This window comes from Arachis hypogaea, chromosome 12, assembly GCF_003086295.3.
Source record: "Arachis hypogaea cultivar Tifrunner chromosome 12, arahy.Tifrunner.gnm2.J5K5, whole genome shotgun sequence".
Taxonomy (NCBI): domain Eukaryota; kingdom Viridiplantae; phylum Streptophyta; class Magnoliopsida; order Fabales; family Fabaceae; genus Arachis; species Arachis hypogaea.
In genome coordinates, this window is record NC_092047.1 from 3,111,634 (window position 1) to 3,130,666 (window position 19,033).

At 33.5% G+C, this 19,033-nt stretch overlaps 5 protein-coding genes across 7 annotated transcripts; 1 reads left to right on the forward strand and 4 right to left on the reverse strand.

The window, feature by feature from the left end:
* Positions 1-49: 49 nt before the first annotated feature.
* On the reverse strand, positions 50-1,447 carry LOC112726370 (pentatricopeptide repeat-containing protein At5g66520). The gene has a single exon (XM_025775730.2). The coding sequence runs from the start codon at positions 1,445-1,447 to the stop codon at positions 50-52; it is 1,398 nt and encodes a 465-aa protein (XP_025631515.2).
* A 4,841-nt stretch (positions 1,448-6,288) lies between these two features.
* On the reverse strand, positions 6,289-10,742 carry LOC112726371 (sufE-like protein 1, chloroplastic/mitochondrial). Of its 3 annotated transcripts, XR_011868999.1 has the most exons (4): positions 9,178-10,742; positions 7,402-8,346; positions 6,938-7,321; positions 6,426-6,790 (listed from the first exon to the last, which is right to left on the reverse strand). XR_011868999.1 is itself a non-coding variant. In XM_072210084.1 (2 exons), exon 1 carries the CDS (start codon positions 10,330-10,332, stop codon positions 9,181-9,183), a length of 1,152 nt encoding a protein of 383 aa, XP_072066185.1. In that variant the 5' UTR covers positions 10,333-10,742; the 3' UTR covers positions 6,426-6,790; positions 9,178-9,180. The 3 variants fall into 3 exon arrangements, 1 of the variants encoding a protein (XP_072066185.1); XR_011868998.1 differs by having other exon boundaries at positions 6,289-6,790; positions 6,938-8,346; XM_072210084.1 differs by lacking the exons at positions 6,938-7,321; positions 7,402-8,346.
* Positions 6,790-10,363, forward strand: LOC112726368 (probable methyltransferase At1g29790). The gene has a single exon (XM_025775727.3). The coding sequence runs from the start codon at positions 6,845-6,847 to the stop codon at positions 8,291-8,293; it is 1,449 nt and encodes a 482-aa protein (XP_025631512.1). The 5' UTR covers positions 6,790-6,844; the 3' UTR covers positions 8,294-10,363.
* Positions 10,743-12,120: 1,378 nt separating the features above from the next.
* On the reverse strand, positions 12,121-13,919 carry LOC112726375 (CASP-like protein 2D1). Its single transcript, XM_025775738.3, has 3 exons — positions 13,305-13,919; positions 12,873-12,984; positions 12,121-12,489 (listed from the first exon to the last, which is right to left on the reverse strand). Exons 1-3 carry the CDS (start codon positions 13,439-13,441, stop codon positions 12,226-12,228), a joined length of 513 nt encoding a protein of 170 aa, XP_025631523.1. The 5' UTR covers positions 13,442-13,919; the 3' UTR covers positions 12,121-12,225.
* Positions 13,920-13,927: 8 nt separating this feature from the next.
* Positions 13,928-16,301, reverse strand: LOC112726374 (uncharacterized). Its single transcript, XM_025775737.3, has 2 exons — positions 15,663-16,301; positions 13,928-14,570 (listed from the first exon to the last, which is right to left on the reverse strand). The coding sequence occupies exons 1-2, from the start codon at positions 15,998-16,000 to the stop codon at positions 14,168-14,170; spliced, it is 741 nt and encodes a 246-aa protein (XP_025631522.1). The 5' UTR covers positions 16,001-16,301; the 3' UTR covers positions 13,928-14,167.
* Positions 16,302-19,033: the final 2,732 nt, after the last annotated feature.

Consider the following 19,033-nt stretch of genomic DNA (forward strand, 5'->3'; position numbering starts at 1 on the left):
GGATTAAAAAGTTTCCCATCTTGAGTTGCATAAAAAAATTATGTGAGATTTATGCCATAAGTTCTCCAACATGTTCTTGGCATTCAACCTCCACAGAACTACATCCCAAATCTTTCGTCAATTGTCTATCTTTCATCATTCCCCTTACTTTCTCAACATCACTCCATCTTCCCATCTCTGCATACAGATTAGACAGATGAACATAATATGCAGTGTTATCTGGCTCCAATTCAACTAGCTTTCTGGCTGCCAATTCACTCAACTCCAAGTTACCCTGAGATTTTGAACTAGCCAACAAGGAACCCCAAATAGCTTTCGTCGGTTCAAACGGCATATACCTTATGAACTCAAAAGCCTCCTGCAACCGGCCGGAACGACCTAAAAGGTCAACCATGCAAGAATAGTGTTTAACATTAGGCTGAAACCCATACTTGCCATTAACCACGTACCTGAAGATCTGTCTACCAGTCTCTACCAATCCTGAGTGGCTGCAAGCAGAAAGAACAGCAACCAAAGTCAAATCATCAGGTCTAAATCCATCTTTCTGCATTCTATCAAACCACCAAATTGCCTCCTCTCCACTCTTAGCTAAAGCAAGTCCCTTGATAACTGCATTCCAAGTATATAAATTCTTCTCCTTCATGCTCCTGAAAACACTCATCCCCTCTTCAACTCTGCCACATTTGGCATACATCTCGATCAATGCTGTCCCCAATACAACATCCAATTCCCACTTGTTCCTCCTCACAATATCATGTATCCAAGTCCCCATCTCAATAGCACCAAAATTAGCAGAAGCAGCCAAGGCATTCACCATGGTGACCCTATTAGGCTCCACACCAGCATACTGCATTTGTTCAAACACAAGCAAGGCATTGTCATACTTGCCAGCTTTCCGGTACCCCATAATCATCACAGTCCACGATACAACATCTCTGTGGAGCATTTCATCAAACAGTTTCTGACACAACCACATATCCCCACACGACGCATACAAATCAAGAACCGAATTCTGCACATAAACATCATTCAAATGCCCCAATTTGACAACGTGAGTGTACACGCACTGGGCACCAATGAGGTCGCACGAGTCGGACAATGACTTAAAGAGGAAAGGGAAGGTGAAGTTGTTGGGGACAATGGAGTTGTTGTGCATGTGGGCGTAAATGGATAGAGGGGTGTGAGGGATGTTGGAGTGGGAGAAGGCTCTGATGAGAGAGTTGCAGATGAAGACATGAGGTTTTGGAAGGAAGAGGGTAAAGAGAAGAGTTGCAGAGTTGAGGAGGCCATGGTTTTGGGATGCAGAGATGAAGTGCTGAGCAATGGTGGTGTGGGAATGGAGGTTGTGTACAATGAGTTGTGCTTGAATCTGCTGAACCTGAACAACACTATGGCAATGCTTCAGCAGACTCACTATTCTGTCAGCAAAAGCATTCACCTTAGACATGGTGCTTGTCATTCTCTTTAGTTTCTTTAAGTATTCTCAACCATAAGTGGGTGGCTATTTGCATATAGTGAATGTATCCCATTAGATAACTCCCAACCTATAAATCATAATGAATACCACAATCTCAGTAAATTTACAGTTTGTGATTACATATATAGTTAGTTAGTGATATTATTAACATTGTCCCTTATTATATCTTAACCAATAATTGTTATAGTATCAGGTATCACTAACTAACTATTTGAAGAACCAACTTAGATTGGTTGAGGAGTTTGCTTACTTGTTCGCTTAAGCAAGTATCAGTAGATTGAACCATGTCTTGTGTATACAACTTTTCATTGGACAACAACAAACCTGAGAAAGAAGCCAGATCCACCGCAGATTATTCCTTAACTTGCTGGACTGTGGGATAGCAAAAAAAAAAAAAAAAAACTCTATTGAGCTATCACTAACTGATTTCAATGCCTTTGGGTTTATTCAATCAGCATAATCTGCCTAAGAAAATACCAATTTTACTTGCAAATTCAATAGCAAATTCAGCTACACAAATTCTAACTAATTACTCAATCAGAACAATTTTAAACAAATACTATATCAAATTATCAATAATTCAATATCAAGTTTGAACATCACAAAAATTAACTTTAAAATAAAACATATGTAAAAGCAATTGATTAAATAAATACAAATGGAATGGATATATAAATATATGTGGAACAATATAATAAAAACATAGCATAATAGTACCTTTTTGAAAATCGGTGTTACTTTCATATAAACTAACACTCAGTAAAATTTTTGAGAAGCTGTTTACATATAAAATAGAAAACTTAAACACTAAACTAACTCAAAGAATGGTTAACAGTGCTAATAGCATAAAAAATTTATGATTTATCATAGCAAACTCACGAGAAATATCATCATAGTTAAAATCATAATCAACTCTAATAGAAATTAATCCATCTTCTAAAATATCAAATTGAGAATCTTGAGAAAATAACTTAATCCCATTGATCACATGTCGTCCAGAAGATAAATGACAACTTGGATGTGCCCTAAATTTCTTTGTATTTGAATAAACTTGACCAGCAGAGACTCCACATTGAAATGCATTTGGATTAAAAAATGTTTGTGTAAAATCTAGTCTTTCAAGCTCATCAATCAACATAGGTGCTGGTAGGTATGAAGTATTTGCAACAAACTCTCTATCCTTGCAGTTTTTTCTTAAGTTCTCACCAATACCGATAAAAACCTTTTTCTTTTTTGACTCTATTACTCATATCAGCTAACACTTTTCTTTTTCCTAAGTTTTTCATATTCCTTTCATCAATTGAGAGTCATTAGTTCTTTTTTGTTGTCCTCTTTTTAGTAGTAACATTTATTTTCTTCTTAATCTAGTCTTTTTGCACTAATATTTAGTAGAATTCTTTTTTTTCCTTCTAATAATAACTGCAAAAGAATTAAAATAAGATAAATTAATAAGCCCTAATACCAAATACTAAAGAAAAAAATAATAATTCATAACACAAAGGAGATATAAATAGTCACTATTGATTAAAGAAGATCAAATAGAATTTATTATCATTTTCCAAGAAGGAGTGGGAACTTACAATGTCACTTCACTTTTTCATTGTATCTCGGTTCTCATGTGCCTGAAACTGATCATATATAAGAGATCGGATTAACTATAACTGGTTAATTTGTCTGTAAGTAGTTATATCCAATGAAGAAGAATTAAGTTTAGGCTTAGCAATTCATCAAACATGTAATGTGCAAGAAAAAGAAAGTAAAGCAATTCACCAATCACTCCAATAAGTTGAACAGTTGAATCAATAAGCTCCAATATCAAACACTAAAGGAAAACATAATAATTCATAATATAAAGCAATTCATCAAACATGGAATGTGCAAGGAAAACAAAGTAAAGCAATTCACCAATCACTGTAATAAGTTGAACAGTTGAACCAATAAACTCCAATATATCAAACACTAAAGGAAAACATAATAATTCATAATGTAAAGCAATTCATCAAACATGTAATGTGCAAGGAAGTAATGCTAAAGAAAATAGAGTAGTTATATCCAAGGAAGAAGAATTAAGTTTAGGCTTAGCAATTCATCAAACATGTAAAGTGCAAGGAAAAAAAATAAAGCAATTCACCAATCACTGCAATAAGTTGAACAGTTAAACCAATAAGCTCCAATATCAAACACTAAAGTAAAACATAATAATTCATAATGTAAAGCAATTCGTTAAACATGTAATGTGCAAGGAAGTAATGCTAAAGAAAATAGAAAAAAATTATAATATAAAGGAATTCATCAAACATATAATATGTAGAAAAAAAAAAAAGAAAAGCATGTCATCATCAATCTCTAACTTGCATAGAAGCACACAATTATGAACAAATCCACTCTCTAATCATATTAGGATCAAACTAAAAGTACACTGGAACATATAATTACTCACACAAAACTAAAGGAACACAGTGGTAAGGCGGTCGTCAAGGCAAAGTGCAGCGGGTGAAGCGACTCCATTGGTGGTAGAGTAGGGAATTTCTGTGACGATGGAAGTGGAGAACGATGGTGAGGATAACTTGGAGAGAAACAGAGTCCTGAAATAGCGAGTGAGATTTCTATGATGATGGAAGTGGAGAACGATGGTAAGGATTGTTTGAAGAGAAATAGAGTTCTGAAATAGCGAGATATTTAACATCAGAGAAGAATTTTATTTTCTTTCAAGGGAAGAATTTATTTTTATTTAAAATTTAATTCTATAATTTAAAATGATTATAATATATTAATAAAATAAAATTTACATTTAAAAAATATGTAAGTCGATTTAAAAATCAGATTTATAAAAAAAATGAAAATTAAAATTAAAAAAAATTAAATTATTTATTTTTAATTATTTCAAAAAAAACTTTTAAATAAATTCTAATTCTTAGCCTTTTAAACAAGTTAGATGAGAAATTGATCGCAGTGGAGCAGAGGGAGATCGAGGAGATAAAATTGCACGAAAGATTATATTATGAAGCCTATAATTTACAATTGGAAAAAAAAGGCGGACAATATTTCTGATTTAAATATAATTAGGAGTAGGAGTGTGCATGTTCGGCTCAGTCTCAAGATTTGGTCCGGTATTGAATATTTTAGGGGCTAATTTGCTCTGATTTCATCGGATTTATGATCGGATAAAGGTCTCAAAAATAGACTCAGTCATTATTTTGGGTCGAGTCCGGGACATAACTCGGGTCATTCGAACTCGACGCGGTGACCTATCATCATACACAATTAATATTTTGTGTTATTAGTGATAGATGATGGTTATTTTTTGTGTTATTAGTCCTTACAAGACTATAAGTTAATGTTTTATGTTTAAAATGCATAAGACTAACTAGACTAATGCATAGTATTGTGTTATTTGTATTGATTTAAATATTTGGTGTTATTAGACAATATTAGTATTGATTGTGGTTATGTTTTAATTTTAGAGAATGGTTGGTTCTTGTTATATTTTTCTAAGTGAATTTTATCATGTCAGATAATGGTTGGAGTCTTAGAAATTTGGATATTTTTACATGCTCGCTTACAAGAAGGTAATTTTAATGGCCCAATTTTTATCCGATTTTTTTTTTTTCGTAAAATCGTGGCCCAAAAATGTGTATGTTTTTTATCAGATCTAGGGCCGAGTTCGAATCTAACGAATAGACCTGGTATATATTTCGGTCAAGTCTATGTCACATCAAATCTGGTTTCACTCGATTCATGAACACTCATAATTAAAAGATGCCACCTTACAATTTTTTATTGCAAAATTAGAATAAGATAATAAAAATAGATTAACTTCTCATAAAAATAAGAGGACAACTTATGATATCACTTTAATGATTTGATACAAAATAAAGGACCAAATATATACCGCATAAATTTTTAAGATCCAAAGCAGCATTATGTGTTTTTATTTTACTTTATACTTTTATGGACTAAATTAAATAATTGGAACATGCAATTGTCTATAAAGTAAGTCAACATCATATATATCTTTTAGAAACCAAACTATTTCTCATTCACCTTCACGAGTATGTTTTGAAGGAAATATTTATATTAGTATGGTCTAAATAACACTTAGTTTGTACCAAGTTCTATTATCCTTAATTTAAGGGGTTGAATGAAATATTCTAATATCAACAATCAAATGGAGTGTAGCTCAATAATCCTCTATTTTCACGCAAACATGCACAAGTGCTGAAATTATATATATTTTAGCCATGCCTCATCTTCACTTTTGTCAGCATTCACAAATTTAGCTGTGCATGTGGCTGTAGCACTTTCTTAAACCAGTAGACATATATTAATTGATTTATAATAATACTATTCATGCACCAAAAATACTTATATTGATATAAAAATATAATTGTTATTAATTAATTATGTATTTAAATTATTTTTAATGAACAAAACAAAAAGAATATGTTAGTCGTTAAGAAAATATTGATGTCAAAATGCAAGTTAATACTCAAGATTTATTAGAACTCTAAAAATTTAATTGTTACTTTTAGAACCACAAAATTTTTAAATTGAACTTGTTATTATCGTCTTCATAAGGATGTTGGGGACTTAGCCACATGGAATCTAAATTAGAAGTCTAAATCTTAGCAAGTTATCGTGCAAAATCAACACGCCATGTACGAAAATCAACTCAGAGAATTTTGAAGACCGAATTGAGTCAATTGTAACTTTAGAGATTAATTTAATTCCGACCTCAAATTTTAAGGGTCAAATTGAGTATTAACTCAGTCAAAATGTTATCTACTATAAAAAGTATACACACAATGGGATTGATTAATTTATAATATATAAGAAAGTTGAAATTTTGAACATGTGCATATGCCTTGATGCAAAGCCTTGTGGCACTAGTTGTTTCCACCCTCAGCTGCATTATTTTCTAGTTTCTTGCTACCAGAAATTCTCTAGATCCGTGAAATACTTAACTCATATTGTTTACTTGTATTGTCCAAAATAATAATAGAGGATATAGTTTCATGCTTTGACAATTCACCTTTTTTGCTTATTGAAACAAAGTATTTGTCAAGCAATCCTTGGAATGCTTGCAATATCAGCTAGATAAGTACCCTTTATTAGCATTCTTAGGAATATTGAATCCAAATTCAACACCCCTCTACTCCATGCTTCTGATTCTGGTTTACCAAATTGATGCTATAACACTATATCTTCACTGATAGTATCTTAATCCATGCCATGATCCATTTTCTTGTTCTTTCCTCAATTTCAGTCTTGCTGCTATGGCTTCATGAGTATATCCTCTTTGAAGTGCAAATGCTGAATCATTTCATAATTTGAAACATATGTCATTACTTTCACATTTAAGGATACATGAAATCTTTAAGGATTCTAAGTCCTGAAGATCCTGCAATGACAAAGCAGAATGTTAACACAACAAAGTTGAAAACATGGAGACGGGTTTACTTTCTAATCTTTGTCGCGGGGGCTGTTGCTCTTCTCCTTTCTGGTGCTGCCATGTCCAAGTTCTTCTCCTTGAAGTCATTTCTCGGCAATGAATCTTTCTACTCCAGTTTCAACTCCGGGAACCAAAATGAAGTGATTGAAACTGTGCGAACCGTAATTCAGAAAATTCAAGAGGAGCTTGAAAATCTGAGAACAACAGAGCTGGATCCAACTACTTCAGCATCTGTATTCAAACAAGGAGCCTTTCTTGCTGATGTACTAGGACTTCTTGAGTCGGCAGTGGCTTCTCACGATGAAGGGAAAAATCGGCGAACCAGTAATTTCGATGTTCATCCTCTGTTTAAAGAAAAGAAACGATCCGATGATGAACCTGCAGATTACTTTCTGCGAGAGGAGATTCGCAAGTACGTCAAGATCAAGCCTAACAGATTAGGAAAACAGAATTTCATGGGGGCAAATGCAACCTTCACCAGCATAGGACACGCTTGCTTTGCCATAAAGGAAGAACTAGAGGAGTACATGGATTATGATGTTGGCGAAATCTGCAATGATGACTGGAAACTAGCTCAACGGCTTATGGTTCACGGCTGCGATCCTCTGCCAAGGAGAAGGTGCTTCTCAAGAGCCCCTAAGCTGTACAGCCAACCGTTCCCCATTAACGAGTCCATGTGGAAACTCCCGGACGATAGAAATGTCAGATGGAGTCAATACAGATGCAAGAACTTTAAATGTCTCGCAAACACAACCACCACCAGTAAAGGATTCTTCAAGTGTTCAAACTGCTTCAATCTCACCCATCATGAGATGCCGAGATGGGTAAGATTGGATGGTGATTCAAATCAGACATCCGATTTCCTCATAACCGATGTTCTAGGAATCAAGCCAGGAGAGATCAGAATAGGGTTGGATTTCAGTGTTGGAACAGGTACTTTTGCAGCTAGGATGAGGGAATTTAATGTGACTATAGTTTCAGTAACTATCAACTTTGGGGCACCCTTCAGTGAAATGATAGCTCTTAGAGGACTTGTTCCTCTATACTTGACTATAAATCAAAGGCTTCCATTTTTCGACAACACCTTAGATTTGATCCACACAACAAGGTTTCTAGATGGTTGGATTGATTTTGTGCTCTTGGACTTTATATTGTATGATTGGGATAGAGTTTTGAGGCCAGGGGGGTTGCTTTGGATTGATAGCTTTTTCTGCTTAAAGGAAGATTTGTATGATTACTTGCAGGCATTCGAAATGCTGCGATATAAGAAGCATAAATGGGTGGTTGTTCCAAAGCTGGACAAGGATGATCGGGAGATGTTCTTTTCTGCCGTGTTAGAGAAGCCTCCAAGGCCATTCCGGTGATCTTTGCACCACGATATTTACCTTCTTTCTTTGTGGTTCTCAACATTCTTATTCTGGATTAGTATATACGGAAAAGTCATTTGTAGAGTGGTCTGCTCTAATGCTACAATAAATCGAGACCAACTTACCTTTTTTTTTTCTTTTCTAAACACAGAAATGACTGTTCAATATGATATATGTCAATTACATAATAGTCAATGTTGAATATATTTCAATTCCTAATCATTGAGGCATTTCCATATAAGGATTCAAATTAGTATGCACTAAATCTTATTTCTCTTGCACTTTCTGCATGCTTGAAATTTTAGCTATTCTTAACTTCTACTCTTATTCATTTGTTCATGTTAGTTATATCCAACAAGCTTCAACACAACACAAAACACGATAGCAAATGTCAATCCGTGCAGGTTCTAAAATCTGAACTAATGTTCCAAATGGGAAATGATCCCAATAAATAAATAAAATAAAATCACCCAAATCTAAAACAAAGAAGCAAATATCAACCTGTAAGCATTAAAATTTGGAACCTAACATAGTAAAGTCTTCACTTGTGCTTCACTCTTTTCTCTCTAAACATTAACAATGGGACCAGATTCTAAGTTTGGGCCTGTATTCTATGCAACAACATACTCTTGCTTCTAAACAAGAAAATTGCTATATCCTCAGAATCAAATCCTCGGTGCAAAAACTCCGGGTGTTTATTATTGGAATTTTATAATTTACATACACCAGTGAACCACTGAAAAATCCATCAGCTAATTAAGTGTATCAATCAATGTAAAATGACACAACATACAATGTATCAAACCAAAACAAGGATTCTAACAAGAGCATCCTTAAGCATAACACAACAAGGACAAAAATAAGGAGAAAGATATGTTAACCTCTTATCCTTCATTGACTTCAGAAGGTGTCTTTGCTACAATGGACAATGCATGAAGCCCAGACTGCAACTCATCATCCAAGAGCTTATAGATAAGCCTGTGCCTCTTAACCAAACTCTTCCCTTCAAACTCCTTAGACACAACCCTAAGATTGAAATGTGTTTCTCCATCACCACTCCCTCTAACACCAGCATGCCCAGCATGCTGATATGAAACATCTTCAACTTCCAATTCAACAGGATCAAGCTCCTTCTCAAGCTTCTCCTTTATCCTCCTCCCCCTACCACTCAATTCACCACCACTTGAATTCTCAACAAAGCTTCCACCTTTGACCTCAGAACTTGAGGTGAATTCAGCACCTTTTTCACCTGAACTTTGTGACACTGATTCACCACCAGCCCCAGAACCCTTTGAATTCTCAACAAAGTTACCATCTTTAACTTCCAAACTCGAACTTGAACTTGAACCCAATTCAGAAGCACCCTTTTCAGCTTCAACAAAGAGCATCAGTGCTTTCTTCTGCATCAACTTGAGCATATTCAAGAACCCATTATTCCTCGAAGGTGTCAAACTCTGCTGTAACCCAAGAAGGTGAACAAAATCGGGTTTGACTCGAACAATCTCGCTAACGGGTCGACCCGAGAACCCGGTTACAAGCAAAGCGGCGAGACCCTTTGTGAGGAGCGAGTCAGAGTCAGCTTCGTAGACAACAACGTTGTTGTTTTGTTGAGGGTCGAGGTAGGCTCGGACCCAAACCTGGGAGACACAACCTTGGACCTTGTTGTCGTTGGTTTTGAATTGCTGTTCGAGGGGTTTGAGGCTCTTGCCATAGAAGAGTAGCTGCTCGTACTTGGCTTTTGGTTCCTCAACGGATTGGAAGAGCTTCACAATTTCTTGAAGCTTTGGGGGAAGCTCTTCAATGGGTTGAAGGGAATTTTCTTCGGTAGTTGATGGTGACGGTGTTGTTGATGATGATGATGATGGTGTTGTTGGAAGCTTCTGGAAGGTTATGGGTCTGAATGAGAAGAAGGTGTGGTCGTTGTTTTTTCTGGGTATTTGGATGAAAGATGGGGTTTTGAGAAATGGGGTTTTGGGGATTGTTCGAGTTGTGAGGAATCGGAGAGAGGAGCAAGAGGAAATAGAGTTAGCGGACATGGTCGTAGGTTGCAGCTACCACCAAACAGAGGAAGTAAGAGGATCATTCATTTTTCAGTTATAAGATTCTGTTTTTGGAGTTGGGCCTGCCTGGCCCGTTATTTAGCCCATTAATTTCAATTAACTTTTTGTCTGATTTGTTTTAGAAATAATTTTTTATTTCTCATGCTATCTCTCAATCAAAGAGGGGATTATAGGATGTCAATGGGGCGGAGCGGGGCGGGGGCAAGGGATGCCTCCCTGCTCCCGTCCCTGCCCCCAGAATTAATTCCCATCTCCGTCCTGATCCCCACCATGAGGGGATAATTGTCCCCATCCCCATTTTCCGCGTTCCCCATATTTTCCGCAGGGCCCCATTCCCCATCCTCTTATATTTAACATTCATATGAAAATTATAGTAAAAAATATCAAAAAAATAAAAAACAAACTACAAAATACTATTATAAACACACAAACATATCTTATCCAAGATTATAAGTCCAGAAATACAACATAACAAATTATAATCCATAAAATAAAATCTTAAAATACAACTTCCATTCTAAAAAAAAGCAATAAGATATAGTCTTTAACATTAAGTATTCTTTGATGGTCACCATACTCAGCAAGAAAAATCATAATTGCTTTAGATACATAGAAGGAGAGAAAATCAAGCAACTATTACAAAATCAAACCCTAACTATTTCAAAATTATAAACCCTATATGTCTAATTGCTTTAGATACATCAAAATTATACAACACAGTGAGTAGAGAAGACTGAATAATAGGGTTAGGGTTTTTTTAATTGGTAAAATTACTAAAAAACCCACCTATGTTAGAAATAAAAGTAAGGTTATTTAAGAAATTTTAAATATTCGGGAAATTATCGGGGATGGGGCGGGGATCCCCGCTTGGGTCCCTGCGCCTGGGGGAATTTTGCTCCCCATCCCCATCCCCACGGAAAAAATTTTCCACCAACGGGGCCCATTCGGGGCGACCCCCGCGGGGATCCCCGCCTCTTGGGGATTTTTGACACCCCTAGGGGATTAGGAGAAGCACTAATTTGGAGTTCAGATTCACGGCGAACTAGTCTTTAACTTATTTAATTAGGGTATACCGTAGACAACATAATAAAAAGATAAGGACTAATTTATCGTGAATTTAAATTCTATTTAAGGATTTATTATTAGTCAATCGATTGCTATGCACACAAGACAGAATTCAAACATTGACACTTATTTAAACCAACAAATGAACTAATCACTCGATTAACTCAAATTGGTTGTTAATTCCTTTATGCATGTACTCTTTGACATCATTATTTTATTAATAACCGATGGAAAAAACTCACATTTAGTTATTTTCATGTGAAAGTTGCTCGTTGAGAATTGTTAGATGATTTGATATGTTTGACTAAACTATTATCTAACGATCTCAACTAGTAACTTCACATGAAGACAACTAGACAACTGTATGTAAGTTTTTAATGTATTATACTTTTTGTTAATTAAAAAAATATTTTGAATGTACAATTACTTAATAATAATTGTTGTTAATTAAAAAATAATTTAAATATAAAATTACTTAATAATAATCATATTTTTATATCGATTTTGATGTATAGACAGTGTAATTGTTTCCCAATTAATCTTTGTTCTCGTTGAAAAAGAAAATTAGAAAAGTAGCATTATCAATTAGAGAAGGAAAACATCTAAAGGTTTTTTTTTCTTATATACACAAAAAGTGTAAGTAGGATTTGACCAAAAACAAAAAGTTTAAGGAGGATTAGTAAGGTGATTGCATCAAGATTATGATTCTAAGCTCTTAATCGTTTATTGTATTATAATTCCAAAATGACATATTTTGAAATGAAAGAAATTCACAACAAAACCAGCATTTGAAATCCTAATCAATTAGCCTCTAACTTGTTCCACCTCTTGAGAATTCAGAAGAGGAGGATCAAATAAACTAAATGCTCTAAAAGCTGAAATCACTGCCAAAACCAAGAAGCAGCCAAAGGTAAAAAAGTGTAGAATCAAAGCCAACTTCACTCTATTGCAGAACTTGCCATAGGAACTGCAAGCTTCACTCCATGAATCTTCTTTAGCTCCATTATAAGCTAGGTAATATATCTCCATTACTGCAGCAACTGATGTGACAACTAAATAAGCTAAAATCTGTAAAATAGAAAATCAATTATATAGAATAATCAGCTCATGAACCAATTTTAAAAGGTTGAAACTATAATTAGTAGCACCAAGTAAAAAAATTATACAGAATATACCTCTAATTTGTATACTCATTTTACTTGGGTATAATTTGTATAATATATTAAAAGATCAATGACTAATTTATTCATTAATTTTCTTATTAAAAGCTAATTCGTCCGAAACAAAAATATAGAGATCATTTTAAGTGTTTATCTAATAATATATAATAAAAATTTTTAATTTATAAAAATAAAATTTCTAATACCAAAAGAAACCTAAACAGTCTAACTTATGCAAGTGGAAATGTGTGCATATATATGGTAATAAGTTATAAGCCTTAAGCATCAAACCTGATCAGAGATAAAGAAAATCCATGCTTTAGATACTGCATATTTGACCCAAGAGCATGCTACAGCAACAAGAGCATAACCAGCACAAAGGGCACTGATGAAAACCATATACCTGTCAACAACAAATTAAGAGTTCATTTGAATGTGTTTTATTGGAATAATTTAAAAAAAGAAAAAAAATTATTTCCAACTTTTTTTTTGTTTCTTATATGTAACCTACTAGCCGACTAATTCGAATTAAATTCATTATAGAGACGATCTTTTCAACTCAATTGTTTTATTTATAATAGCAGAATTTGAATTCTTGACATGACTTAAATTATTAACATTTTAACATTTTAAATTATATAAAACATTTAAGTCAGAGAATTTTTTTTGTTTTTCTGGAAAACAAAATAGTAATAGAAGATAAAAAAGAATTTTTTTTCTTACTTGAGACCTGAGAGATTGCTATACTTCAACATTCCATAGCTGCTATTATCCTCCTTGTTAGTCACAGTAATCCATATGGTTGCCACAGACAGAGGAACCACAAAGAGCCTCAGAGATGAATCAAAAAGCTTCAGCATTGCAAAGTGATTCTCACTAGATGAACTATGCTCAATATGTGAACTAATATTTCATATGAATTGAAAGGGGAGAGATCTCACTATATACATGTATATGTATATAGTTGTATCATTAAAGGATAAGGATTAGTGGAGTTGGTGAGAATAGTGGGATACACTTTTCTTTCAGACCATAATCATTGCACATTTGGTTGGTGAGTTTGTTTTGTTGGCTTTTTATGATGTTATAAAATCCATGTTCACACAATCACACTTAGCTAGTAGCAGCTCAAGTAAAGTCTTTTTCTTTTTACCTTTTCTTTGCCTACTTGATTCTTAGACAAACAAGATTAAGTATCTAATATGGTAATGATTTTTTAATACATGTACATTTATCAAAAGCGACTTATATTCCTTTGACATATGGATTATAAGCTAATTTGTATCCATATATTCTTAAATTTCTCAATCTTTTTTTCATTTTTGTTAATTTATATCCTAATATCCTTAGCCAATCATGTAACTATTTCATTGAATTACACATCATATATTCAATGCTTTACAAGCTCAACTATTCACAATAGCAAAGAGAACCCTATATATAGTGATATAGATAGGCTATTATATACTTGTGCTAATAGATTCTAGAACCATGTAAGGCAAGTTTCTCACAGCTATATGTATTCAATATATTTATCCATAATATGCACAATTTACACCAAAACTTTCTGAAGAACTTGAGCAATATCATGTTCTCTCAGTAGTTGAAGATACTTCAAAGTAAGTTGGTTTTGGGGTTGAGGGACACCCAATAGATCGAATTAGTTCTTCCACACTAAGAACTTTAAACTTGGGAGGTGAATTCAAAGCAATGTTGTCGACACGGTGCTCGTATATCTTGCCTTGTTTGTCAAGTTTGTACACAGAGGTTCCATCAAACCTACCTCGACTCTCCCATGGGACTCGTGGGATCCCATGAACTGTCCAGCGAACCATAATGATGTCCTCAACAGGCTGCCACACGGTACTTATGTCGATCCACAGAGCTTTGAAGAAAATCCTGCCATGAAAGCGTAGCGCCCAGAAAATCGATTTGTAATTCTCAATGCCCATGAAAGTATTCAGCGGATCTTTGAATACAATATCATCCCTGTAAAATATAGAGATATTTAAAGTTAGTCGCTTTAGCATAGCAGAGAAAAGCAGATGCTCAGTTATATGAGCAGTTACACATGAAGATGACTGAGCCTAACATCACATAACAGAAGACTAACCGCGTTCCAAAGAGAAGATTTAAACATTTGTGAACACGAATCTTGAAAATGGTTAGAAACCAAACTGAAAATAATTGCGTAAATTATCAAAACAACTATCTCAGCTTAAAAAATAAAGTCAGCACAATTCTTGGTGCTGTAGTTTCTGATAACCAGGAAAACGATATGCAAAAGGAAAAAGAAGCATAGCTACAAAGGGCATGCATCATTACACATTTTTGGGGGTAAAGTAACATTACACTTTCAACTGCTATTCAACTTGTAATTACCAACAGTTCAAAACTATCAATGACAGAACAAGTTTATTCATTTAGCATAATCCTCTTGCTTTTCCAAAACCAATCCCCTCACTTGGTTCACTATCAATAAATCCATGTAATACTCTTTTTTTAAAATAAATAGCTAAAACCACAAGTTTGGCAGCTACTAATTAAGAACAGATTAGCAAAACCTATAAGACTACAATTATAAATTGGTAGAAGGTCACAAAAGATTAGCTCAACAGGAAACAAAGAAAATTTAGATGAAAGCAACTATATACCAAAGATAACTATTCTAACTTGACACTTGAACTAAACGAAAAAAACTCAACCAAAACACTTAGAAAAAAAAGAGGGACAAATTACAATGAGCTGCCCTTATATTAGGTCATGCACTCATGCCTACACCTACATTTTACAAAATACAAGAGTACCAAGTATCATATAACCTAAACCTTAGAAAGCTTAGTGTATAAGCCTGTATGTTTGATTTTGAGATAATAACTGTATCAATCAAATCCTTCTTCAAATGTTACGTTACAATATTGAAAACAATAGACCAAAATTAAAAAAATAATAATAATAATAAAAATAAGGCAACCAATTTAAACTCATGAAAATATAGAAAGCACCGAATTTGCCACTCTCCTACTATGCCCAACAATATTATGCAAAAATTGATGAAAATTTTCCCAAAAAAAAAAGTACCTGTAGATGTCAAAGCTGAGTTCCTTGTAGAACAAATCAGGGAATTCTTCCCTCAAGGTTCGGATTGCGTATCCCAAATTTACATAGTAATTCTGCTTCTCTTCCTCCTCTTTGCTCTGTCTCGAACTTTTCTTAACATTCTGATCTAAACCCACATTCAAAACGCCCAATTCCTTCACTTTGCAAGAGATTTTCAGCTCACGATTCGACCCAATTGCCTTAAGAGTACCCTTCTTAGTGTAGGGTCTGAAGCTGTAGAGCTTGCTCAGATTAGGGTTAGGGTTTTTGACAATTTGGGGGGCAATTGACATTTCCGGGTAGTGTATTAGAACGGCCATCGTAAATTGGAATTCTTTTCCTATAAAGATACAGTGAATTGAAATCAGAAGAAAATCGAGCGAGAAAATCTCATTTTATTTTTCCGGGAAAATGTGACTCGGGAATTTTCTTTTTTGGGTGAAATGAAAAAGAAGGGTTATGTTATGGTTTTTTTGGATAATTGGGACATTATTAAGTAAGAAAAATACGCGATTGGTTGGATTTTCCTTCTGTTTTTTCCACATCTATTCTTTTGTAAAACAAAAGTACAAAATTCTAGAGGCTATGGAGGGACTAAATCCCACTAGATTGGGGAATTACATAATCTAGTGATTAATTTACTAATTTATTTAAATAAATATCAACACTTAAATAGTAAGAATCTAATAAAAATAATAGTTAGATTATGATTGTGGTGTCGATATAGGTTTCTATGATTACAATAAAATTTTATATTTAAATAAAATATTTAACTAAATTTAACTAAATTATTATAAAAAAATTTTAAATTACGTGTCTTTTTCTTTTTAAATTTGCGCACACAGATTCTTCTTCTTTCTTTCTTCTTCTTATACTCCTCTTCCTTATTCTTCCAAATACATGTACATAGGTTCTTTTTTTTTTGTTATCGTCATCACCAATAACACTAATATTTTACAAACATCTTTATTAGTTTTGATTTTTTCTGCTGTCATCATTAAATAATTTCGGTTCATTTTTTAATTTATTTTGGTTCATTTGTGTGTTAATTGAGGTTCACTTAATGCTGCTGATAAGTATTGACCAAATTTTTTATTTCTTAAGTAATTTCGGTTTATTTCTTTGTTTAATTGAGGTTTATTTGGATTCAGAAATGAATTCAATGTGTTTTTATTAATGATTGAGTCCTTTTGACTATTTGTTCAACTCTGAACTAATTTAAGTTCATTGTGTGCTAATTGAGGTTCACTTGATACTACTAATAAGTATTGACAAAAATTTTTATTTCTTAAGTAATTTCGATTCATTTCTTAGTTTAATTGAGATTCATTTGGATCCAAAAATGAATTTGATGTGTTTTTATTGATGGTTGAGTTTTTTTTATTGATTGTTCAAATCTGAACTAATTAAATAGAATAGAGTGGAATCTAATGCAATCCAATAAAATGATAATGAACAATTTCATTCTTCTTTGCTAAAAAAATTTAGTCAATACTTATCAGTAGCATCAAGTGAACCTCAATTAACACAAACACATCGAATTCATTTATGGATCCAAATGAACCTCAAATAAACTAAGAAATGAATCGAAATTACTTAAAGAATAAAAAATTTAGTCAATACTTATCAGTAGCATCAAGTGAACCTCAATTAACACAAACACATCGAATTCATTTATCAGGGGCGGAGCTAGAAATTATTTTGGGAGGGGCTAACATGAAAAATATAAGTTAAGAAAAAAGAAAAATTAAAAATTAAAAAGAGGTTAAACTAAAAAATTAAAAACTTATACATACACCTTATTAGTTTGGGGGGGGGGGCATTGCCCCCCTTGCTCATAACGTGGCTCCGCCACTGCATTTATGGATCCAAATGAACCTCAAATAAACTAAGAAATGAACCGAAATTACTTAAGGAATAAAAAAATTAGTCAATACTTATCAGTAGCATCAAGTGAACCCCAATTAACACACAAATGAACCGAAATTAATTCACAAATAAACCGAAATAAACTAAAAAATAAGTCAAAATTATTTAATGATGGCCTCAATGAAAATCAGAACAAATAAAGATGTTAACAAAATGTTGGTGTTGTTGGCGATAACGATAACGAAAGAGAAGAAGAGAAGCAGAAGAAGAACCTATGTGCGCGAAGAAGAAGAAGGAGGGAAGACGAAGAACCTACGTGCGCGAATTTAAAAAAAGGAGGAAGAGGAGGAGAAGATGAAGACGAAGACGAAGAAGGATATGTTTTGTGTTATTGAAACGCACATGTATATACGCTGATATGATTAAAGTGGTTTTTAGTGAGTTTGGACCAACTTGGTTGAATTTAGTTGCAAAAAATATTTGGATGTGTAGTTAGGCTGCTATAAATATGGTGGTAAGTGATTTTAAACATAAAAAAAGTATGGCTAAAAAGAGAGATAAATAATAATTTAAAGTAGTTTTTGTATAGTAATAATCTCTCCATTTAAGATAAATATAGTTAAAATTATTAAAAGAGTTTTATTTAATCCATAAATAAAAAAAGGTGAGTTCTACTTAATTCCCTCTAAAATAACATGTAGATTATTTTCTATGACATGGCTCATTTTAATTGGATGTTTAGTTTTAGTTTGAGATAATTTAATCCAATAAGAGTTAACATCTTAACTAAAGTAAGATTATTTTGTAATTACATATTTTTTCAAGATGTGTGATTATATAATTTTTGTAAATACTTGTTCATTCACATTCATCTCATTTACTTTCAACTTCAAAATTTGTACTCTTTTCTTGTCTAAATTATCTCTCTAACTACCCATAAATCAAATCTTAGGTCTTGACAAAGTTAAAATCCAAACTCTTAATGGTAGTTGAAAATATCAGAAATTGTATACTCTCTGAAACTAAGAGAAATATGCAAATATAGTATAATTAACAAAGTTCAAATTAGCCATAAAAATTTGTTGTGCCGGATTGACAAGACTAAGCTAATCTTCTTTAGTCGAAATTGCACAACAGCTATTATGATAGGAGCGAGTAACAAATAGTGTTATGCAACCATGGCTAGAATAAATCTACACCAAAAACAAATGTAAGAGAATTATGAGGGAATCGTCAAAACTTTTTCCAACTTTCATCCTAACAAATTTAAGAATGTACATCAATACGCGAAATTGCAGCTTCGTCATTAAGGGATGAGAGAAGACAGAAATAGAGATCGAGTAAGAGGGAAGGATAGTTGAGGACGGCGGCGCTGCTTGTGACGACAGCAATAGCAGTGCTTTGGAGGTTGGCAATGGCACGACAAACGGAGAGAATAAAACACCCATTGAAGAGATTATGCTCGGGTGGTGCGACGACGACGG